The 26,107-nt window shown below is 35.3% G+C and overlaps 1 protein-coding gene across 1 annotated transcript in view; it reads right to left on the reverse strand.

Annotated features, from left to right (window-relative positions):
- Window positions 1-26,107, reverse strand: part of CCDC102B (coiled-coil domain containing 102B) — a 129,585-nt gene that overhangs the window by 27,329 nt on the left and 76,149 nt on the right. The window contains 1 exon segment of the mRNA XM_032595436.1: window positions 12,753-12,869. Within this exon segment, the coding sequence (XP_032451327.1) occupies window positions 12,753-12,869 (117 nt within the window).

Below are 26,107 nucleotides of genomic sequence, written 5' to 3' on the forward strand. Positions count from 1 at the left end.
ACTAGAGCAGAAATAAATGATATGGAAACTAAAAAAGGCCAATAGAACACATCAAACAGATCAATGAAACCAGGAGCTGGTAATTTGAAAAGATCAACAGAACTGATGGAGTTCTAGCCAGACACATAAATAAATAGGTGAATAAGTAAGTAAGTAAATAAATAAATAAATAAATAAATAAATAAATAAGAGAGAGAGAGAGAGGACTCAAATAAACAAAATCAGAAATGAGAAAGGAGAAACAACAATCAACATCACAGAAACACAATTGTAAGAGAATATTATGAAAAATTATATACCAACAAATTGGACAACCTAGAAAAAAATGGATACATTTTAGAAGTATATGGCCTAACAAAACCAAATCAGGAAGAAGTAAAAAAATTGAACAGACCAATGACCAGCACTGAAATTGAATCAATAATCAAGAAACTTACAGCAAACAAAAGTCTGGGACCAGATGGCTTCACAGGTGAATTCTACCAAATATTTAAAGAAGAGTTAATACCTATTTTTCTCAAACTTTTACAAAAATAAAAAAGGAGAGAAAAATTCCAAAATCATTTTATGAGGCCAAAACCAGATAAAGATACTACAAAAAAAAGAAAGCTACACGTCAATATCTCTGATAAACATAGATGCAAAAATCATCAACAAAATATTCGCAAACTGAATCTAAGAATACATTAAAAAAATCATTCACCATGATTAAGGAAGATTTATTCCTGGGATGCAAGAGTGGTTCGCTATTTGAAAATCAATAAACGTGATACATCACATCTTTAACAGAAAGGATAAAAACCATATGATAATCTCAATAGATGCAGAAAAAACATTTGATAAAATACAGCATCTATTCATGATAGAAAATGTCTACAAAGTAGGTTTAGAAGGAACATACCTCAACGTAATAAAGGGCATATATAAAAAACCCAAAGCTAACATTATACTCAATGGTGAAAATTTTAGAGCTTTCCCACTAATGTCAGGATAAGACAAGGTAGCCACTCTCACTAGTTTTATTAAACTTAGTATGGGAAGTCCTCGTCAAAGCTATCAGATAAGGAAGAAAAGGAACATAAGGCATCTAAATTGGTAAGGAAGAATTAAAACTTACACTATTTGCAGGTGATATGATACTATATATAGAAAACCCTAAAGACTTCATCAATAAACTACTAGAACTAATAAATGAATTCAGTAAAGTTGCAGGATACAAAATCAATGTACAGGAATCAATGCATTCTTATACACCAATAATGAAGCAACAGAAAGAGAAATTAAGAAAGCAGTCCCATTTACAATTGCACCAAAAATAATAAAATGCCTAGGAATGAACTTGACCAAAGAGGTAAAAGACTTGTACTCTGAAAACTATACAATCGTGAGAAGAATAAATTGAAGAATACACAAACTAATGGAAAGATATTCCATATTCATGGGTTGGAAGAACAAATATTGCTAAATCGTCTATACTACCCAAAGCAATCTACAGATTTAATGCAATCCCTATCAAAATGCCAACAGCATTCCTCACGAGCTAGAACAAATAATCCTAAAATCTGTATGGAACCACAAAAGATCTGAATTAACCAAAACAATTTTGAAAAAGAAAAACAAAGCTGGAGGTCTCAGAATTCTAGATTTCAAGTTATATTACAAAGCTGTAATAACCAAAACTGTATGGTACCAGCACAAAAATAGATACATAGAATATTAGAACAGTATAGAAAGCCCATAAACAAAACCATGATTATATGATCAATTACTGTTGGAGAAAAGACAAGTCTCTTCAACAAATGGCATAGGGAAAACTGGACAGCCACATGAAAAAGAATGAAACTGGACTACTTTTTTAAAACATACATAAAAATAAACTCAAAATGTACTAAAGACCTAAATGTGACACCTGGAACAATAAAAAATCCTAGAAGAGGGCATATCCAGTAATCTTTCTGACACTGTTTATAGCAAATTCTTTTTAGATATGTCTCCTGAAGCAAGAGAAACAAATGCAAAAATAAACTCTGGGGACTACATCAAAATAAAAAGCTACCACACTGTAAAGGAATCAATCAAAAAAAAAAAAAAACTAAAGACAATCTACTTAATAGGAGAAGATATTTGCAAATAACATATTCAATAAAGGGCTAGTATCCAAGATATATAAAGAATTTATACAACCCAACACTCCCAAAATGTACCTAATTTAAAAATGGACAGAAGACATTAACAGGCATTTCTCCAAAGAAGATATCCAGATGGCCAACAGACACATGAAAAGATACTCAACATCACTCATCATATGGAAATGCAAATCAAAACTACAATGACACCTCACACCTGTCAGAATGGCTAAAATCAACAACACAGGAAAAAAACAGGTGTTGGTGAAGATGTGGAGAAACAGGCACTCTTGTGCACTGTTGGTAGAAATGCAGTCACTGGTGTAGTCACTGTGGAAAACAGCATGAGGGTTCCCCCCAAAATTAAAAATAGCCTATTATCCAGTAATTGCACTATTGGGTATTTACCCAAAGAATAGATAACACTCATTCAAAAAGATATATGCGTTCCTATGTTTATTGAAGCACTATTTATGATAGTCAAATTTTGGAAGCAACCCAAGGGTCCATTGATATACAAATGTATAAAGAAATAGTGGTATCTATCTATCTATCCATCTGTCTATAATGGAATATTATTCAGGCATAAAAAAGAATGAAACCTTGTCATTTGCAACATGGATGGAGGGAGAGAGTAACATGCCAAGTAAATAAAAAAATCATTCAGAGAAAGACAATACCAGATGATTTTATCCATGTTGAATTTAAGAAAAAAACAAATGAAGGAAAAAAAAAGAGAGACGAACCAAAAAATGCACTCTTAGCCGTAGAGAACAGATGGTTACCAGAGGGGAGATGGGAAATGGGGGTGGGAGAAATGGGAGGTGGGGACTGAAGAGTACACTTGCCATAATGAACACTGGGTAATGTATAGGGTTACTGAATTACTATATTGTACACCTGAAACTAATACAACACTGTATGTTAACTACACTGGAATTAAAATGAAAAACTTGGTAAAAAATAATTATCACAATAGCCACTCATGCTTACCAGGATAACAACATACTGTGAATAAAGTTTTAAATTTTTGTATTTATAAAGGTTATCTAATTAACAGTATTTTCTATTGCTTAAACATTTAAAATATAGGAGAATTTCTAATAATTGAGAGAAATATCCTACCCTATTAAAAAATAAATGAATTCAATAAGAAGTGCAGAGGACACTGAATTTCTTCACTTAACCCCTGATGGTAGAGTATAATAGGAAAATTGGGCATATCTTTAGGACTCGGGTGACTAGCCACTAGTTTCTTGATATGGTCGTCCTTTTTTAAAAATATTCTTTTTAATGTTTATTTATTTGAGAGAGAGACAGAGAGAGTGTGAACAGGGGAGGAGCAGAGAAATAGGGAGACATAGAATCTGAGGTAGGCTCCAGCTCTGAGCTGTCAGCACAGAGCCCGATGTGGGGCTCGAACTCACAAACCATGAGATCATGACCTGAGCCAAAGTTGGTCACTTAACCCACTCAGCCACCCAGGCACCCCTCCCTCTCTGTTATCTTATTTTCCCTTTCCTTCCCCTATGTTTATCTGTTGTGCCTCTCAAATTCCACAAATGAGTGAAATCATATGGTATTTTTCTTTCTCTGACTTACTTCATACTTAGCATAATACCCTCTAGGTCCATCCATGTTGTTGCAAATGGCAAGATTTCATTCTTTTTCATCACTAAGTAGCATTCCATTGTGTGTGTGTGTGTGTGTGTGTGTGTGTGTGTGTGTGTGTGTATCACATCTTCTTTATCCATTCATCAGGTGATGGACATTTGGGCTCCTTCCATACTTTGGCTATTATTGATAGTGCTGTTATAATATTGGGGTGCATGTGCCCCTTCGAACCAGCATTTTGTATCTTTTGGATAAACTTACGGTTGAGAAAACAATCTCAGGTTGTAAATAAATCATCAGTCTGATATAGCTTGAAAGCTTTCTGAACAACTGGCCACCAGGAAAAAAACACTGCTCATGGGGTATCTATGCAAAGGAGTTTTAAATACTTTCACCCACTCTGCACAATTCTAAGCCTTTTTTGAAGGAAAGTTGTTATTCAAGCCACCTAATACTTTTTGGATAATCATCACAGGCTTTCATCTGTTACCCAATTTTATATTCGTCAGTCTTCTGTAAATGCAAGACAAGTGACAGTTTTGGTCTTGGATAATTGGACTATTTAGATTTGTGTTTGTCTAAATAACCAGAATGCATATCCACGTGTGACAGTTTAATTTTCAGTTTTCCCAGAATATTATTTTTCTCTAATGGCTTACTCATATCAAATTTCTCTTTAGAAATTCTGCTTCCTGAGTTTTGTCAATATAAACCTAGCATGTGCCAGAATACTCAAATCCATATCACTAACAGACTTCTAAATTGACTTGCTTTCAACCATCAGTATCCTGTTTCAAAATTATATAATTATTTCTGATACATGTAGAGTATTCTCAGTAATCTAACTCACTTCGCTACAACATGTAAGTCAGTAAGAGGCATGAGGTACAACAGATTTAAATCAAATTAGATTAGCATCTATTGTGACAATCTCGGAAAATTAAGTTATGATGGCACTGGACTTCTAATTATACAACTCCCTGCCAGTCAAAGGTGATACTATTTAACGCTGGCAGTAACTAAAATCCCAGGCATCTCTTCATTTAAAATTTATAACTAGGTCAACTCCCCCAGCATCAGGCAGATCTGCTACATAGTTCCCATGCAGCTGAAAACATGAACTTAACTATAATTCTGGATGAATTCTACATCCCTCACTGAAGGCAGTTCTCTAGGGCAGGTTCATTTCCATATAGACAGCAGTCAGTCGATTACTAGACCCATCGCAGTATGTACCATACAATATACACAGAATCAAAGATTGAACTATAACTTAAGAAAACACCTTGAAAATATTTTTTAAGCACAGAATAAAAGCATTTTTATGTTCTTTATATTTTCGCCCACCTCACCACAAAAAAATCTGGGGAAACCTACTTGAGCTGGAAACTGGTCAGTACAGTTATCCTTAAATTCAAACGAGTTTACAGTTGAGAAGAAGAAGAACATACACAACTTGGAAGTTACTAAATGAAATGTAAATGGCAAGGGAGAAAACATGTATTTATCGAGTGCCTAACATGTAATGTACAATTTTAGTACTTTACATATACAGATGAATTAATCCTTTAGAAAAGTTGTTAAACACTATTTTGCAGATAATCAGACAGACTCAGAAACCCTATGTAATTGCTAGAAGGTCAGACAGCAAGGTATTACCAGGATAACAACTATGACCAAGGTCTCTTGGATACCAAAAATGGAAATAAAATTAGGAATGCATATTTTCAGACGAGTATGTGGAAAAGGTGGAACTTGTCATCCATACTGAAAGAGATCAGAATTTGCTTATTGAATTTTTGAGATAATTGTAGATCCTTAGGCAGCTGTAAGAAATAATTAAGATAAATTCCATGTGCCCTTGCCCCAGTTTTCTCCAATGGTGTCATTTTGCAACTGCATAGTACAGTATCATAATCAGATAGTGACAATTATATAGTCTATATTTTGACCAAATAGGCCATTTCCATCACAAGAATGCATTATGTTGCCATTTTGTACACACACTCCCTCCTTCTCATCATCCCCTAATCTCCGGCAATCACAAATCTCTTCATTTCTAAAATTCTGTCATTTCAGTAATGTTATAACAATGAAATCACAGACTACGTTGTTGACAGGATCGGCATTTTCTCCTTAACATACTTCTTCGGAGATTCATCCAGATTGCTACATAGTCAAGAGTTAATTCCATTTTATTCCTGAGGAGTATTCCAAGGTATGGGTGTATGGCTTGTTTCATTTTTTTTTTTTTTACGCACAGAACGTTACAATGTTTCCAAGCTTTGGCATTGACAAAATTACTTTAAAGATTCACATACAGGTTGTGAGTGAGTATATGTTTTCATTTCTCTGACAGAAGTGCTCAGGAGCGCAACTGTTTGGTGACATAGTAGGTGCTGTATGGGAATCTACCAAACTGTTTTCCGATGCGTCTGTATCATTTACGTTGCCTCTAGCAACAAAGTCTGGCCCAGGAGCTCTCCAACTCCACCAGCGTTGCCTTCGTCACTATTTCTTCTTTCAGCCATTGTAAAAGGTGTGTGATTTATACCTCATCGTGGTTTTCACTCACGCTTCCCTGATGGCTACTGTGTTGAACATTTTTCATGTGCTTACTTGCTGAAGACAAATTCTTAGTCTTCCTTCACTGAGGACGTCCTGAAGGATACTTACACTGAGTACAGCATTTTGAGTTGACAGGTGTAGAACTTGGTCAATTGTATGCCACTTCCTTCTGGCTTTTGTGGTTTCTGATGAGATATTTACTGTCACCCAGGTTATCTTTTTTTTCCCCCCTGTAGGTCAGGTGTAATTTCCTTGTAGGTGCTATGAAGATTACTTTTTCCTAATCTTCCATAAATTCGACTGATGTTTCTTGATGTGGGTATTCTTGAGTTTATGCTGTTTGGGGATTACTATGCTTTAAACTATAGATTTGACTCTTATCCTAAGATCTGGAAAATTTTCGCCCATTATTTATTTGAGTTCTCTTCAGCCCCACACTTACTCCTTCTCTTATACTGGCTTCCAAAGGCATAAGTATGCGATCTTTTGTTACCACCTCAACCCATCTCAACCCCTGTTAGCAAAGGCTCTATTTTTTTTTTTCTGGATTGAATAATTTCTAATGTTCTGTCTTCAAGGTCATTGATTCCTTCCTCTGTCCCTTCCATTCATATTTTTTTAAAAAAATAGTTATTGTTTTTCATTCTAACTTTTCTGTTTGTTTCTTCTTTGTATTTTCTGTATCTCTGAGACATTTTCTTTCCTGAGAATTGCCATTGTTTTTCTCATTTGTTCCAAGCACGTTCACAATTTGTTCTTTAAGCACCTTTATGTTAGTCATTTTATTTTATTTTTTTTTTAATTTTTTTTTTAACGTTTATTTATTTTTTTGAGACAGAGAGAGACAGAGCATGAACGGGGGAGGGGCAGAGAGAGAGGGAGACACAGAATCGGAAACAGGCTCCAGGCTCTGAGCCATCAGCCCAGAGCCTGACGCGGGGCTCGAACTCACGGATCGCGAGATTGTGACCTGGCTGAAGTCGGACGCTTAACCAACTGCGCCACCCAGGCGCCCCTATGTTAGTCATTTTAAAATCCTCACCAGTAATTAAAAAAGCTCCACCATTTTGGTGTTGGCATCTACTGATTATCTTCTTTTGTTCACTTTGAGATATTTTTGGTCTTAACGTGATGAATAGTTTTCAATTGTATCCTGGATATTTTGGGTACTGTGTGAAGAGACTCTAGATCTTACGTAAACATTCTGTTTTATCCGGGTTCCTGTTACACCATTCTGGAGGGGAAGGGTACAGCTCTGCCTTATTACTTCCAGGTGAATGGAGAAGTTCCGTGTCCTCACTAAACCTCCTTTGACACCTAGTCGGGGGTGCTCTTGGTTAAAGCTGGGTGACAATGAGAGTTCCAGCCACCCACCAGACCTCCCTAACTGGGGGAGGGTGGGTGTGGGAGTACAGGCTCCCGACATGTTTCCCACCGGCACCCCTGGGGGCTGTGGGCCTCACCGCTGTCTAACAGAGATACAAGTCCTGGCTCCTGTTCAGCCTTCTCTGCCCCCCCTTCAGAAGAGAGGGTCGGGTACCTCTTTTGTGGCCTAGCAAGGGTGGTGGTCCAAGCTCCCCACTCAACGTTGCTAACAGGGGCTGAGATGGGGCACCCTTTTTTTGTGATATTTATTTGGCTGGATTCAAATGGTTATCTAAAACATTCTGTCTTGATGAACTGACATTCCCTAGTCGTTTGGCTCGAGTGACAATATTTTGGTTGCATGTTTCTGTTTCGTTTTCAGTTTTGTTGTTATCTGTACTGTTGGTGTTTCTAGGTTGCTGCCTTCTTAAGTTCCAATTCTGGGATACATGCAGCAAAAAGAAAATCCAGGAAACCCCCTGCCATATCATTTTGTAAGTTCTAGTTACCTAGGTGGTATGCCTCTTCCCTTCAACTTTGTGAATCTTCTTGTGCTTACTTTAAGTATCATGGTTAGAGTTTTTAGTTGCATTTATTGGGATAAATAGGGGAAAGTATGTCTATTTCATCTTTCCAAAGTGAAAGAGAAATGGGATGTAAATGTGTGGTTGGAGAGAAAAGAACAATTCACAAATAAGAAATAAGAAAATAAGGTATAAAAATTCCTACAAATTTGAAACTGAAATGTTGGTGATATATATTTTTTAGAATAATATAATATAAAACAGCTATTTTCCCTTGGATGAACGTTCATCCCAAAAAATGTTGACCTAAAAATAATTGTAAAAGGAGTGTTTCCTGATTATGAGTTTGCTTTCAAGCAGCAACTGGATTGTAGAAAGAAATAGTGACTTCTTGACTCAAAATGCTAGTTAATTTCCATTCTAAGCAAAATTTTAATTGGGGCACCTGGGTAGCTCAGTCGGTTTAGCATCAGATTCTTGATTTTGTTTCAGGTCATGATCTCAACGTTCATGAGATCGAGCCCTGTGTGTGTGGAGCCTGCTTGGGATTCTCTGTCCCTCTCCCTCTGCCCCTTTCCTCCATACACATGCATTCTCAATCTCTCTCTCTCTCTCTCTCTCTCTCAAAATAATAAATAAGTAAAGTTAAAACATTTTTTTTCATTTCCAGTTTGAGGGGCCTTGATCTTAAATATGGAGAAAAAATTAAATGTATTTGTTATGCATATACATTTATTGAGAACGATTCATTTATCCAGTCACTTTGTGCTCAGAGAATTCACCTCCTTACACATTGGCCAGAAGAGCCAATTATGTAAATACTCTGGGGCCTTTTTGTCAACACTCCATTTTGAGCTTCTTTGACCAAATTTCTACAATGAGAAGCTTACTTCTGAAAAAAATGGGCATTTCAAAAAATAACTAGAACACCCTGGTCAAGTGAAAGCAATACTATTATCAGATTGGTGAGTCTGTTAGTAACAGTGTTAAAAGTTGTCCATCATAAATGGGGGTCATCAATATTAAAAAATTGTGATGTTTGATATGAAAATACTATATTTTCCCCCAATTTGAACAATATCGTTGGAAAATCTGTTAGGTTTCTCCAGTAAACTCACAGGTGACAGACCAGGTCCGCAATGTCGAATATCAACTGCTAGCATTTGGTTTCTAGATTAAAAGTCATTAGCTACGTGGCCTTGGTAAGTGGCCTAACTTGCTGACAGCCTGAATCTGAGTGTGCACCTCTGAAAAACTGGAACTAAATGACAACACAGGTAAAAAATTATTTCAACAATGTTTGGGGGTGATTCTGTAACCTAAACCAAACAAACCTAAGCCTGTTTCCTTTAAAAGTAGACAAGGATATATAGAGATCATAAAACAAAAAATTTCATTTAAAAAAGTATGTTAACTATACTGGAATTAAAATTTTAAAAACTTAATAAAACTGAAATTAAAAAAGAACATATAGATCAAAAGAGGGTTAAAATACTAAATATTAAATGAGATCTTATAATTCAATGGTCCAGCCCAATACATATGACATTTTTGAAGTTATCAGTACATGGTAGCTATTAAAATAAATACTGTATCAGCAAAAATGAGCAAACAACCATTAGTTTATGTTTAGATAAGAAAAATACAAATTAAAATTATATTTTTTGCCTATCAGTTATGAAAAATTAAAAATAACAATATATACTGTTGGCTATAGAATAATGAAATGAGCACACTTATATTCTGCAGGTGAGTGAGAATGTGAATTGATATAATTTTTTCTAAAGGACAACTTGGCAATGTGTATAAAATATTTAAAAAATAAACATTCTCTTGACTAAGCCATACCACTTCTAGGAATTCACCCTAAGCCATTTTTATTTTATTTTATTTTTAATTTTTTAATGTTTATTTATTTTTGAGAGAGAGACAGAGGGCAAGTTGGGGAGGAACAGGGAGAAAGAGGGAGACACAGAACCCCAAGCAGGCTGCAGTCTCCAAGCTGTCAGAACAGAGCCCAACGCGGGGCTCGAACGCACAAACTGCCAGATCATGACCTGAGCCGAAGTCGGACATTCAACCGACTGAGCCACCCAGGCACCCCTACCCTAAGCCATTTTTAAATGTCCAAAGATATATGTGCACATACATACTACAGTATTGATTATATAGCTAAAACACCCAGATTTTTAAAAATAAGTTATACTTTAATTAGATTGTGAGAGAGTCACACAATGGCCTTTATGCCCTCCCACTTCCCTTCCCCGCTCATGCTCTGTGTTTCTCACTCTCAAAAATGAATAAATGTTAAACAAAAAATTAAAAAAAAAACATATTACACATTATGATATGATTTTAGAGACCTAAACATAGCCAGTGTAAAACGTAAAATGATGCCAACAAAGTGTGGTTATCTGTCTTCTAAGGAAAGAAAGTAGCTTCTATCCTAATTTAAGGCTTAAATGAACACATATATACTCACATACATAACACACACATACACATCCACACATAAACATACACACACGGAAGCTGATCGTTTCTATTAAGAATCTGTCTCAATATTTTCTTTCTTTTTTTTAAGTTCTTAAAATTTATTTTTGAGAAAGAGAGAAAAAGAGAGAGCGCGCGCAAGCAGGGGAGGGGCAGAGAGAGAGGGACAGAGAGAATCCCAAGCTGGCTCCGTACCGTCAGCATGAGCCAGAAGCAGGGTTCCATTCCATGAACCGTGAGGTATGATCTGACCCGAAACCAAGAGTGGGGCACTTAACCAGCTGAGCCACCAGGAGCCCCTGTTTGTTTTCTTCTGAACAAAGCTTTCTTTCTGTATTTAATTGAATTGTATATACCACTCAAGTGCACAGAGTAAAAGACATAGCCAATTCATGTCTTTGCTTTCAGCTTGCAGTGCTTTACCACGAAGTTTTAAATCATAACATCATTTATCATAGTACTTGAATGTCTTGTGGAAGATTACCTTCAGCTGGGTAAAAAGTCTGCATCACATTTGGGTTGTATAGATATGAAATAGCTGACAGGTCACACGGTCACAACAGGTCACATGGCTAATAAATGAGTCTCAGAACTTTTCGCTAAGTCAAACTAAAAAAGCTGTGTATCAGAGATCCTATATTGCAATGGCTCCCAGTGCATCTGAAAATGATGATATAAGATCATGCCCTCAACCTTTGAGGAGACTTACAATAAACAGCCAGGCGTGTCTTTTTCTGTTTTTGTCTCTAACTGCTAAGTAAGCTTTTATACATGTTGTACAAAAGCTTAATCTAAGATGCTTCTCAGATCTCAAAGCCAAGAAAGGAGTGTTTCTCCTGATGGTTTGATTCCTCTTAGAAAACAGCCATCATGCAAACCACCATGTTTCCCCTTGGACCTAGCTGGTAGGAAGAATTGTTCTCAACACATCAGCCTTTCTCATCATGGATCTCTCCATTTGTCTTCGCCTTTCCCCAACACCCCTTTCTGACTCGGGGCAGAGGTGGGAAGGGACAGCACTGATGCAAGCAGGAAGAGCTATTTCTCCTGAACGACTTAGTGGTAACTCCCCAAGTTAAGGCACACTGCCTCCAAAAAGTTTTCCTTTGCAGTGTGCGATCTTTTCAAAAATCCTGTATGATAACCTTCATTCTTCTTATTTCCATTATTTTACTCTGTAAACTGAGACCTGGAGAGGCAGAAGGAGTTGTCCAGAATAAAGTGATCAGTGATGGAGCCGCTTCCAGCTCCAAAATCTATGATTTATTCATTTTCTGCTATCTGTTCATCTGATGGAAAATATACTGGGGTGTGAGTTTTATAAAGAAGAAGCCATCAAACACAAATCTTCTTCCCAGCCTACTTTTCTTGAATTGTTCCTACACTTAGTCATCCAAGACATTCTTCCAGAATTATGATACAAAATAAGTAATTTATGATTCCTCACTTTTAGTGCACTAATGCAATTTTCTATGCAGTGAAAATATTCAGTCCCCTAAACAATTCCTCCTTTGTTAACATGACATAGAAAAAACAGAGTTTACAATCTGTGAAAAGTCTTCTGGTGTTGGTCGCGGTAGAAGTGCTGAAAATAAACGTTTCCACCATTTCCCTTGGCACACCGAAGAAATGAAGGAACTACCGAAAGCGAGGTCACCTGCCTGTCTTGCACGTTGCTAGCTGCCAAAGGCTACGTCAATTCCACTACATGCAACACATTTTGTGTGTCGCTGGTCCTGATGATAACTTAACCCATTAGACCCAGCAGCCGACTGAACTTTTAATAAGTATTTACTCACAGTTAGAATCGTATGGCCTAGAAATGTTTTTTAACCAAATATTCTGTCTTTATAAAAGTCAGGTAATTCCAATCTAGCAATGAGCCAGTATCATCCCGCAGCATTTTTAAACCACATACAAACTGATTATATTCTTTTTTATTTTTGGCAGCATTATTCTTCATAAAGTAACCAAAGATGCCCCAATTATACTTCTTAAAATAGTATATCACCTAATAAAATCAGGTATATTTTGGTATTATAATCCTTATCCAATACCTTACCTCAGCTCTTAACTCGTAGATCACTCTATCCTTGCCGGTTTGAGATTTTGATTCTTCTTTTATATCTCCCCATATTTCTTTCATTTCATTTTCATGTTGACCAGGAATAATATTAAACTGAAAAACAAAAACAAAAACAAAAACAAAACCAGAAGTTAGAATTATAATCACATGAGGCTCCAAAGGCTGGCTCCAGGATAATCCACATTAGTCCTTCATTTTACTTTTAGTTTAGTTTTTGTTTGTTTGTTTTCTATGTGGATTCTGGCAGGTTTTACCGTTGCTGTGATAATTAATGTAGTTAAATCATTTATTTCCTTACTTGTACTTGAAAAATTCTAAGTTGTTCAAAAACAAATCAGCAAAGCTTTAGCAATCTAAACTAATCATTTGAAAATTGGGCAAAACTTGGTTACCTCACATACTCCTGATAATTGACCAACTGGATTCTAAATGAATCCAATTAACACTGATTTAACAGTCTTGGATATTTGTAACACAGTACCCTTTGTGACTCTACTTAATGTCTATTTTCTATGAAGTCTAAAGAGTACATAGATTACAACAGAGACAAACTTGGGCGATGGAAAAAATACATCTACATAACGCTCGAATTAGGAAAGACATATTTATAAATGATGCCAATAAAATGCAATATGGAACTCCTACAGAAAAACAGGGTAAAGAGTGTCATATCCAGATAATGTAAGATTATTCAGCACTAAAATGAAATGAGCACTCAAGCCATGAGAAGGCATGGCGGAAACTTAAATGCATATTATGGAGTGAAAGAAGCCAATCTGAAAAGGTTACTTACTGTATAATTCTAATTATGTGACATTCTAAAAAAGGAAAAAGTATGGAGACAGTGTAAAATGAGTGGTTTTCAGGGTTGTGGGTAGGAAGGGATGAACAGGTGGAGCACAGAGATTTTTAGGGCAATGAAACTATTTAGTATGACCCTGGTAGACACATATCATTATGCATTTGTCTAAACCCAGAGAATGTACAACACTGAGAATACATCCTAAGGTAAACTATGGACTTGGGTGATAGTAATGTGTCAATATAGGTTCATCATTTGTAACAAATGTACCACCCTGGTGGAGGACACTGATAATGGGGGGGACGGTATGCTTAAGTGGACACAGGGAGCCTATGGCAAATGTACGTACGTTCCATTCAATTATGCTGTGAACCTAAAACTGCTCTAAAAAATAGTCTATAAAGTGAAACACAGGAAGGTGAGAAAAATCCTGTAAATACATAGTAAATTTTCTCCATAGCTGTTCTTATAGTTTTCAACAGAAACACAAAATTTGGTAAATCTATAAAATGTGTAATACACATAAACATTGTTTTATTAACTTACATTTTCCCCTAAAATATGTAGTAAATGTTTTCAGAATTTATATTATATAATTTGTGTGCAATCCCACTATAAATTAGAAAATAAAAGCAAACATTATACTACCTATTTAAAATTAAAAATAACATTACTCATAACATTAAGTCTGTATTAGTCTCTAGGAACTGAACTTGATATATATTTCCTTAGTTAATGCTAGAGTAATCCTATGTGTTAGGTATTATTATTATCCTTAAAGAAAAATAAACCATACTTTTGCTAGGCTTAAGCAACTTTCCCAAATTCACAAAGCTAGTAATGGAAGAAGCAAAAGTTGAGAATGTTCTTGGTAAATTCATTACCAGAGTGCTTAATCATAAACCGGTACTACATCTATAATTATAAAGCTGGAAGCCACTGGAATAGTTTACTGAAAGGCAGAAAGTTTATAGACACATACTAAAAACGAACTACAGTGGAGTTAGGGGGCTGATTTGCCGAGTACAGAGAAGCTCCATGTTCAAAGTCAATAACGTGGAGGATACACCACGGAAGGCAAATGTGGAACAGGACACAATGCCACGGAGTTCAGTACAAGTCTGTCTAGGCACGTTTCACCTCACATTCGTGTAAATAAACAATGTGGTATTAATCTCTGGCCAAAATAAAAATAAAATAAGTCAACTTGCTAAAGAAAATAATGAATTGCGAGGGTTGAATCAAAGCAACAGTTTCTGGGTTCAAGTTCACCAAAGTAAAATCCAACTCATTCTGGTCACTGAATGCCCTTAGTTTAACTTCTGAAATCTTGACCATTAATTCTCAGCGAATTACATCAATCAATAAGCCTTCTCGTTGTCAACTGAACTTCCAATCAACTTTGCCACTCAAAGGAGAGAGGAGGCAGGAAAATAAATTTTCATACACAACAGTACAGGAAGTCCAGACTAATTACCTAAAATAATTCCATTTTCATTTTTCATTGACAATGGAAAATCAAGGATCTCTGGACATACGAAGAAACCAAGAACATGAAAAAAAAATATCTAAGATAATAAAACAAAATGTCTGACAGAAAAAAAAAGATAAATGGTATAATTTAAGATATGAAAGTAAATGTTATTAAAAATATAATCACTATCTTTGGGTAAAATGAATATTATACTGCACTCATAAATCAAGAACAGAGCAATTTCAAAATATCAAAGAAAAAAGAACAATAAAAGAAAGCTTTTTAAATGTGTCTAGTAATCCTATCCTTTAGAAGACTTTATGAGAAAAGTTAGTGTCTCAAGGCCCAGTTCTTGGACCTGTGGTCTTGATGCATTTACGCCTTTGGATAGCTGATGTGCACCCATAGCCCTGCATACTAGTCAGAATTCTGACAATCTCCAAATTGTTCTATCCTGTAGGTCTCCTCTGAACTTTGGACCCATGTGTCCAACTTCCTACCTGTCACTTCCGTAGGTATCCAAAACTTAACACATTGCAAAGACAAACTAAGAATTTCCCTAAAACTGGTGTCTCTTCCAGACTTTGCTATCTCAGTAAGGACCAACTCCCATCTTTCCCTTTGATCAGGCCAAAAATATTGGATTTATTTCTAACTCTTTTCTTTCTCCGACGTGTCATATCCAAAGTAAAAAGTAAAATAAAAATAATTCAATTTTGCCTTCAAAATATATAATAGATCCAACCACTTCTCGACCTGCACTACTACTGCCCTGATCAACACCACCATGGTCTCTCACATCAGTTATTTTAATAGCTGCCATGATCTTTGCTTCTTCAAGTAGCTCTGTAGTTCCCCTTCCAAAACAGCAATCAAATAAAGCATTTTAAAAGTAATGCAGGTCACGTAACTCTGTCGCTCAAATTTTTCCTGTGGCTTCCCAATCCATTCAGAGTGTAAGTCAAAGTCCTTACCATCTGCCTGGTCCTGTAACCTCCAAACCTCATCTCCTACTCCTAGCCTGTATTCTGTTGGTCACTCTGACTTCTCACTGTTCCTACACACTCCAGGCTCGAAACAGCAAAAACTAATTAAATTAAATTAAATTAAATTGAATTAAATTAAAGAAAGAAAGATGAAAACAGTAAACAAAATATTGTACAGTGAAGGCAATTAAGACAATATAACAAGAAAAAAAGCCTGATGGCCAGATTAATAAAACTATACTCCTCCTTATGAAAACTTGAGTTATTATGATCCTTTTAAAATTATACTCTGAACTCAAAATCACCTTAATTTTGCCACTTATTCACCGTCAGGTTCAGATTAATGGAGGCATAAGTAAAATCTAATTAGGAGCTGAAAAGTTGAAAGCTGTGGATGTATAGATGTTAAAGATTATTATTTGGAAGAATTATGAATGCCACCCACAAGTGATCTATCACATTACTTCAATTGAAAGTGATAGAAATAGAAGGTACCTGAAAAAGTGAATGAGTCAGCATTAGAAAGCATTTTCTAAGTTCAGGTCCTTTTATTTAATATTTATTTAAGTATAGTCTCTTGTTAAGACTCCTTTTCTGAAACTGCACCGTAAGATAATTCCAAAATTCCTCTTTAAAATTCCTCCTTTCATACTGCAGTATTTGTGAAAGGTTAAACCAGGCAACTTGTCATCTCTCTGGCTTCAGAAATATCTGCCATAATTTGCTTCTGGAAAATCAGCAACATTATATGTAAATATTTATTCTAGTACATTCAAATTAGCATGGAGTGGAATGTCTTTTTGAAGATAATTCTGGAAAACAAGAATACTGTGTAACATATAAATAAAAATATTTTCTTAGTTATTCAGATCAAGTGGGAAAAGAAAATCTCATTTCAAAAGGGCACAAAAATATAATCTAACACACCCTGTTATTTTGATTCTGCCTCACAATTTTACCCTTCAGAATAATCTAAAACAATTAGGTAGTTATTTCTTATTCCAAAGATCTGGCCTTTGTGGGATATTGCATTCAATATTTATGTCCATATTATTAATAATACAACATAATTCAATCTCCTCAAATACCAAATCCACCATTTCTCCCCTAACTCTCAACAAACGATCTTGCAGCTTCACTCATGGAGAAATAGAAAAGCTATGCATAGGAAAGATCTTCAACCTCTTGTAACATAATCTACAAATTTGCATGCATCTGTACAAATCTTTTCTTCTTTCCTCTTGTCAAAGAACTTAAATACCCTTCCTTCCTAGAGTTAAAAACTAATCATTCCATTTGCAGTCAGGATTTAGTACCTTTGGAGTACTTGGAAAACTCATTCTAAGAACTGTACCTCTCCTGGATTTGCAAGATCTCTTAGTTTCTCTTGCATCAATATTTAATAGCTTAATAGTTACCATTTAGGTTTGAAAGGGAAATATGAGAGACCAAGTGTAGAAAACCGCCCCACACCTCCCTCCTGCCCCATCTCTTTTCTGGTTTTGAACTGTCCATTCCAGCTCTTTGTTTCCTCTTACCTTCAACTGTCATGCAAGAGCTGCTTGCCCTCACGGTTTGGTTTCCACATGCTCCCCTCTGACTCATTTCCTCCATTGGCTTTTGCTGCCCCCATTCTCAACTTTCCAATATACAATATTCAGCCTGTCCTTAACTTGAATCTTTGGCAGAATTTGACACTGTTAACAATGTCTTTGTTCAAGTACTCTTTTCCTCTGGTTCATGGGAAGAAAGGTTTTTTTTCTTATTTTAATGTTTTATTTATTTTTGAGAGAGAGGCACAGAGTATAAGCAGGGGAGGAGCAGAGAGAGAGGGAGACATAGAATCTGAAGCAGGCTCCAGGCTCTGAGCTGTCAGCACAGAGCCCGACATAGCGCTCGAACCTACGGACTGCGAGATCACGACCTGAGCCAAAGTTGGACGCTTAACCGACTGAGGCACCCAGGCGCCCCAGGAAAGGTTTTTCCCTGCTCTCATCCTTCCCAGACATTCTGACTTAGGGGCAGTTTCCCTTCCTCTGTCTGCCTTACCTAGTGCTAGTCCTCCAAACTCTCTTTTGCTTCATTCAATACATCAACCTTGGGGATCCCATTTCTTCCCATGGTTTCAACCACCGTCTCGCTATGATTATTCACATTTGTTTCCTGCACTAATAAATCCAAAATCTCACCAAATATTTCTACCTCAAGCTCAATATATTCAGTATTGAATCCATTGTCCTTTCCTCTCAAGTTTCTCTTCTTCATGATATGCCTTCTTTGGTGGATGGCCACCCCACAGATGAGGTCAGCAATCTGTAACTTCTCCTCTCTAACCCCCTAGCATCCTCTAGCATTTCCAACATTCACTTAATCACTAAGTTTGAAGAGAGCATCACAGTTTCTTTCACTTGTATATTTCTGAACTCTCCACATCCCCCACTAAACTTAGAACACCTGATAATTTCTTTCTGGATTACCATGACAGATTCATAACAGTTTCCTCATCAGCCATGCCCCCAAATCTCTTCTTCACACTGAAGTTTGAATTATTTTTTAAAAATTGTTTACTTATTGATTTTGAGAGAGAGAGAGAGAGAGAGAGAGAGAGAGAGAGAGAGAGAGAGAGAATGGGAGGGGCAAAGAGAAAGGGAGAGAAAGAATCCAAAGCAGGCTTCATGCTTTCAGCACAGAGCCCGACATGGGGCTCGATCTCGCCATTGTGAGATCATGACCTGAGCCAATATCAAGAGTGGGACGGTTAACTGACTGGGCTACCTAGGTGCCTTTTGAGTCATTATTTCTTAACCAAACTGACCTTGGTCAACACACTTCAATGGCTTTTCCCATTGCTTTCATGTTGACGTATACATTTATAATTGGGCTCCTAAGTATTGAATATCAAATAGTACAGAGTGGAAGACCAAGTGTTTAGCAGTTAGGCAGGTTCTGGCAGCCATACCATATTCTTATGAAAGGTGAGGAAAGTAAAGAGGAAATATGCCCAAATGGGAGGTCACCTAAATGCAGTGGACCCAGGGATAGCTAACAACAATTAAGATTCCAACTAATTTTAATTAACTCTAAGTGCATGGAGAAGCCTCCAAAATTCCAAGCCTTATATCATAGCTCCAAAAATTGTAGCCAAAACTATTCAAACTCAACTTTACCTGATTCCCTCCCTCAACCTTAAAGAATGGTAGTAAAGACACAAAAAATGTTTAACTATGCTTAAAGCAAATTTTATTGTGTCCTTCACGTCAAAATAAAAACATTAAATAACTAATCTTAGTGGTGTTTAAACTGTTTTGCTCTCATACTGATGTATCTTTTACTTTTATAAATGGTGGACTAAACAGTATATTTATCTAGATTCAATAAATGAAATTTCTGCTGAATTTTAAATAAAATGGTTGTTTCACATTTTACTTAATGCTAATATAGAAAAGCCACAGAAATGTGATATTCATTATCATCTATTCAAAAAATTGTATTAATTTTATTTCTTGAATTCTTATTTCTTTAACATATGTTTATATTTGAAAAAGTTTTGCTCAATAATATGAAATAAAAATATGTATATAAAATATGTATGTATATATTATGACTGTAAGGCTCCAAACATTACAATGTTTCTTTGGATTGAATTATCTCTAGAATTGCTATGGTACATGGTTACTTAAAAACAAGACAAGATAGCACATATTGTGATAAGTAATTATTAAATATAAACTAATCATTTACTGGAAATGCATCTCTTAATGAGATGGATAGATACATTTTTTCAATTAGTTTGTGTATCCATGGATGAAATTACTTATTGATAGAATGAAATAAGAGTTATCAGTTTTCTTTATTCTCTTTAAAATGTAGACACTGAGAAAGTTGATCACACATTAATAGAAGCAGCAGATGTTTCATTATAGCAGACACACTGTTTGTGTTGGTTTTTTAATGTCTTTCTTTTTTTGTTTCAAGTTTTTATTTAAATTCTAGTTAATATATACTTTCTAAATAAATGACAAGGTCACATTTGTTCTTATATCATTTATTATCTACAAACTGACCAATCTATTAGGTCTTATTCCAGTATTTTTATGAAGAAGAAAAAATATAAGCCATCTGAAATGCCAAAGATTTTGTGAACCATTGATTAGTTGGGTTTCTCAACACCAATTTTTCAAAATATCTCTAGTACTCTTGATTTTTTCCCACTCTGACAAAATGTTCTAAAATAACACTTGGGTTGGGAAGTAAGCATGATTTCCATTTGAGAAATGGATGGGGGGTAATGTGGGAAAAGAGAACTTGCTTGAAAAGTACGTCTTTAGGCAGATGGTTTTCTGAAGACCACATATGAAAGCTGGGAATTTGGAGGTGAAATCCATATAACTATTTCCATGGGGAATTGTGGGAAAATGGCAGAGTGTGGTGGTGACTCTTTCAGTGTCTGCGAATCTCTCCATGAAACAGGCAGAGCAATGTCAAGAACAAAATCAAAAACCTATGGAAGCCCACTGCAAAATTAGAGGACAAGTTTTCCCTGTAAACCCTAAGACGATCTACTCAGCTTCAAGAACTGCAGAATATCAGCACCTGTTTGAGAAAACTAAATGGAAGCAGCATGCCCTGAGAACATGAGAACCCAAAATTGACAACGGACGTTCCCTGCAAGTATGCCTGCAAGGTCAATGTGAAAACAGTAGATGAAACTAGGGGGGCGGTTTACACATTCTAATTGGTGTGTGAGTGCAAAAGGCCCATAGAAAAGTCCAAAGAAGTACAACAATCTATATTCTGTATACTATAAAAAATAAAAGCAAAAACAAAAAGAGACAAAACTTCCTTTAAAAACACATCTACAATAAAGTATAAAATTCTGAGAATAGAATCCATACTAAAAGGAACCATGGCAATAAAGGGAGAATGATCCCGATAAATCAGTTAGGGAACAGAGTCAGGGGACTATGGAAAGGATAAGACTAAGTCATAATTTAGGGCACTTTACAAACACTGAGTAGTGAGCTCTAGATGAAGGCAGAAACATTTCTTGGTCTATGCTTCTTCTTTTTTAAGTACAAAAAACCTAAATCTATGTAAGAATGAGTAACAGGAAAGGATCATAGTTGCATCATGTGTGATGTTATTATAAGGACAAAAGAATGAAGAACAAAATAATGCTCTTACAGACAGTGTAAGTATGCTGATGAGAACATTCTAAAAATACATGCCCACTAGAGAAAAAGAAAACAATAATCAAATTTTTCACTGCGACCTAAACAAAAATTATGTATAATATGAATTTATTACATATATTATATATTATGTTTATTATATATAACATTTATATATAATATATGTTATATATTATATATAATTATATGTTTATTATATATATTATTATATATAATATGAAATAAATAAGAAATTTATTTCAGAACAAACTGTAAGGAACATAAGAACAGATAAATGTAGCAGACAATGTCTTAAGAGATAAGGTAAAAAGAAATAAGATGCAAAAAACCCAAAATCCAAGATAAATATTAAAAAGGATATCAGAAACTGTGACAGAGCAGAGTGACAAGGATTTAACATAGTGTTACATTTTCCATTTTTTTCCCACTAAAATGGCCTGAAATAGTGACCATCACTGCACCAGTGTATCAATGCACAGACGGTGGTCTTAAGGTATTTCCCATTATAAGAACCCGGTGTCTTTGAAGAAGGATCATACCACTGAGTCTATATCTTGTCATACATTACAATAAGTAAACTTGAAATATTACTAGGATTGCAACAAATGTTCTCAATTGCCAATATAAAAAAAACATTTTGCTCTCTAACTAGGGTACCTTTTGAATATTAAGGATAATTAGTACAGTAGACAATAAAAAAAATCTAAGAAGTTTAAATTCATAAATTTATAACAATACGAAAAAATAATTAAAAAATTTTTAATGTTTGTTTATTTTTGAGAGGAAGGGAGAGTGTGAGTGGGGGAAGGGCAGAGAGAGAGGGAGACACAGATTTTGAAGCAGGCTCCAGGCTCCGAGCTGTGAGCACAAAGCCGGAAGCAGGGCTCGAACTCACAAACCGCGAGATCATGACCTGAGCTGAAGTCGGACACTTAACTGACTGAGCCACCAGGTGCCCCTTGACTAAAAAAAAAAAAAAAAAAAACAAAAACAAAAAAGAACTAATTTGATTAACACTGGGGAATACTAGTGATCCAATTCATTATTTTGTAGATTGGTAAAGAAAGGAAAAGGAATCCATCTTGTAACCCAACTCGGTCTAAATGAACAAAATATTGTGTTTTATTTTAAAGTTTATTTATTTATTTGGAGAGAGACTACAAGTGGGGGATGAGCAGAGAGAGGGAGAGAGAGAATCCCAAGCAGGATCTGCACTGTCAGCACAGAGCCCTACATGGGACTTGAACCTACAAACCTTGAGATCATGACCTGAGCCCAAGTCAGATGCTCAACTGACTGAGCCACCCACTTGCCCCTAAATGAACAAAATATTGTATGAGAGGAAGTTCTTCTATTTACATGTTCCAAATAATAACTGAAGCAGAAATAATATAATTAGAATATCACAATTTTGGAATTCCTAATTAATGCAATGAGCATCAGTCTATCAGCACCAGAAACAAATACCATGTGCTTCCTAATGGAAGAACACATTATCTAGGAGACAGTCTTGAAACAGAATCAAATCATACCTCTTGATCCAATTAACATTTAATAGAAAATACAGTAGACAGAATAACATATTTAACCATACAATGTATAAATTCAATCTATAAAATCCAGAATAGAACCCTATGGGACAAATTACCTGTTTGTTTGTTTTTTTTTATAAACAAATTATAAGAAGAAAAAAAGGAAAAAAGTTGAATAAAGAAAAAAAAACTATATATTAAAATGCACTTAAAAAGACATTCAATTAGGGGTCACCTGAGTGGCTCAGTCAGTTAAGCATCCAACACTTGGTTTCAGCTCAGGTCATGATCTCATGGTTCGTGAGTTCGAGCCCCACATCAGACTCTGTGCTGACAGCGTGGAGCCTGCTTGGGATTCTGTCTCCCTCTCTATCTGCCCCTCCCCTGCTTGCTCTCCATCTCTCTCTCAAAATAAATAAAAGTAAACCTTAAAAAAAAAAGACATTCAATTAAAATGGCTAAGCTTTATTTGATATTGATTCAAGTAAGTAAACTATGAAAATAATGTTGATGTTTACTGGTAAACTAGAAATTTGAACACCAAATATTTGATATCAGAAAATTGTTAATTTTTTACATTTCAAAATCGTATTGCTATGTTTAACAAGAGTCCTTATGTTTTGAGATACATACAGAATACTTCCAGATAGAATAATACAAAGTGATAATATGGATGGATTTGATATGAGTAAAAATGATTAGTCAAGAGACAATCATTACTAAATATAGCTGATGGAAAAATTGGGAGTTGTGATAGTATTATTTTTGTTTTTGTAGATAGTTGAGATTTTCTATAGTAAAAAGTTCCCCTGCTTGTAAAATCTATCTCTTATACCTGTGCATGAACATACTTGGAAAGTTGCCCAACCCCAGCTTATCTTAAGGTATAGATTCTATTAATCCATAGTCTTTTCGCTGTTAGTAATTCAGGTCCAGAACCTGTCTTTATTAAAGACATTATTAGACTTTCATATAGAAGCCATGCAATATACATGTTATAGGAGGTGACTTTTTTCTTCGATATGTGGTTGTGGGGGTGTGGATGAATATGAGTGGCAGCTCATCCAAGCGTAAAATCACATAAAAAGACTATAAATCAAGAGTATGAAAAATAACACATTTCTATTGCGTCCATTGAAAATTATTCAAAAGGTCATTTTGAATATCACAATTCTGTAACACCCTGGCTCTCCCAATTGCATTAAAATACAGGCTCGGTACTTGTTTCAATAATCCAAGTTTATGCCTTTTAGCTCATAGCTGATCTCTGTCCACAGAGTCACTCAAAGGCCAGAGGAAAGCCAATTAGAGTCCCAAAGAATAATTTATGATTCTTAACAGATTTATCCACAAGGTTATAAAAGAATATCACACTGGTCAACAGAGGATTAATCATGACTTGTGGATAAGGTTCATCTGAGAAATCTGATTTGTATTTCATTAAGAAGTTAACTAGTATATATTTTATGTAAAACATCTAATAAGGGAATACAGTGGTGTGCAGTTCTTTCTGTGGATATCTGTCGAGAGAGGTTTATACAGACTTCTTTTATCAGTAGAAAGAAGTTATTTTGTACAACGATTGATGAACAGGGGAATCAATCACTTTCCTTTATTCCATGTTTATTGTGGAGATACTGCCTTTATTCCCCCTTAACTTTTGATTTATCCATTTCTAACAACTTCAGATACTAAATCACAACAATAAAAATTGTATTTATTAGTCACAGGCTCCAAATAAAATTTCTAGCATTTTTATAAAAGAATAACAGCAGAGTGGTCAAAAGGATGTTAGGAGAACAACAGGAAAGCTGTTTTCTAGATCTTGTCCTACTAAAGCTCGTTTCTGACCTTGGACAATCAGACTTTTAGGCCCCAAATTACTTTACTTTTCATAAAAGGAGTAAGATAAGCTAGATTTTATTCGAAGTAACTTTCCAGTGTGAATATGATATGAAAGTGAGAATCTAGAGACTGGTAAATTAGCAAAAGGAAGAATGATTAACAGCTTAGAAATTATGTAAAAAAATGTGATTTAAAAGAAGGTAATAACTTTTGTTTTTTAATCCAGAAAAGAAGAAAATATATTCAATAAAAATATAAGATAATTATTTTTCAAACAAGTTATTATGACTAACCAAAACATTCACAAAACATATGTAAAACATATTCTAAATAAAAATTAACTGCTTTTTTCAAAAGTCATATCCTAGGAGAAACAGGATAGAAAATCATACTTCTAATATATGGTCAAAACAACCATGACCGTTGATCAAGATGGGGTAGCAGAAGCGAAATTTGCCAACCCGAAACCACTAAAAGAGCAAGAAAAATAGAGAAATTGTTGTAAAAACACAGATTATCAGGCAATTCCTGAGAAATGGAAAACAAATAAATAAAGCCCTAAAATTGCCCATTTACTGCCTGGGGGAATTTTCAATTCATAGATTAGGAAGGAAAAGCAAGGGGGTCTCCATGAGTTGAGGCGGATCTCCCAGTGAAAGGGCTAAGTCATAGTGTGGGCAAGAGTTCCAGAAGGGTACTGAGCAGAGGGAGAACCCTAGAGGCCTAAAGAGTCCTCACCGGAGTGGTGACCAGAGCATCATTTTGAGGAACTTACCCCCAAAAGGATTAAAAGAAACTATCTCTATGACTGAAATAAGTCCAGTAATAATAATCCCTGTTCCCAACTGCCAGAATAAAACCTTACAATTCATGGCCCATTAGGTAAAGTATTCAGATTGGCTTTGCCTCTGGATTCAGTAGAAAAAATAACCATAGACTAAATGCTACTCTGGTCTCATTTAAACAGGCTCAGAAACTTCAAGACAAAAAAGATCAACCTGTCTCCAAGTAATGGAACTAAGCCACAGAACAAAGCTCAAAAATATACTTTTTAAAATATGAAAATATTTAGCACCCACCCAATGAGGTAAAATTCTTCATGACAGGAGTCCAATCAAAAATCACATGTCTTACAAATAGGTACACATGACCCATAATGAGGAGGGAAGTCAATCAATTGAAACAACTTGTCCAGAAATAATAAAGATGATAGAATTAAAAATGACCAAGAGGACTTTAATGTTCCCCTCAGCTTGATTAAACTTTAGACACCTTTATTTGTGACTACACACTCTTTACTTTCACTTTCTTAGTGTTTCTTTTGAAAACAGCCTGTAATTGTAAATTTTTTCTCTACCTCTTTGCTGTATAAATCTTCTCCCAGCCTTTTCTTTTCCCTTTTCTTTGTTTTCTTTTTCTTTTCTTTCTTTTCTTTTCTCTTTTCTTTTCATTCTTTTTTTTTTTTTTTTTTTGCCAGCTTCATAATCCAGGATGTCTTTC

This window comes from Lynx canadensis, chromosome D3 (assembly GCF_007474595.2).
Source record: "Lynx canadensis isolate LIC74 chromosome D3, mLynCan4.pri.v2, whole genome shotgun sequence".
NCBI lineage: Eukaryota > Metazoa > Chordata > Mammalia > Carnivora > Felidae > Lynx > Lynx canadensis.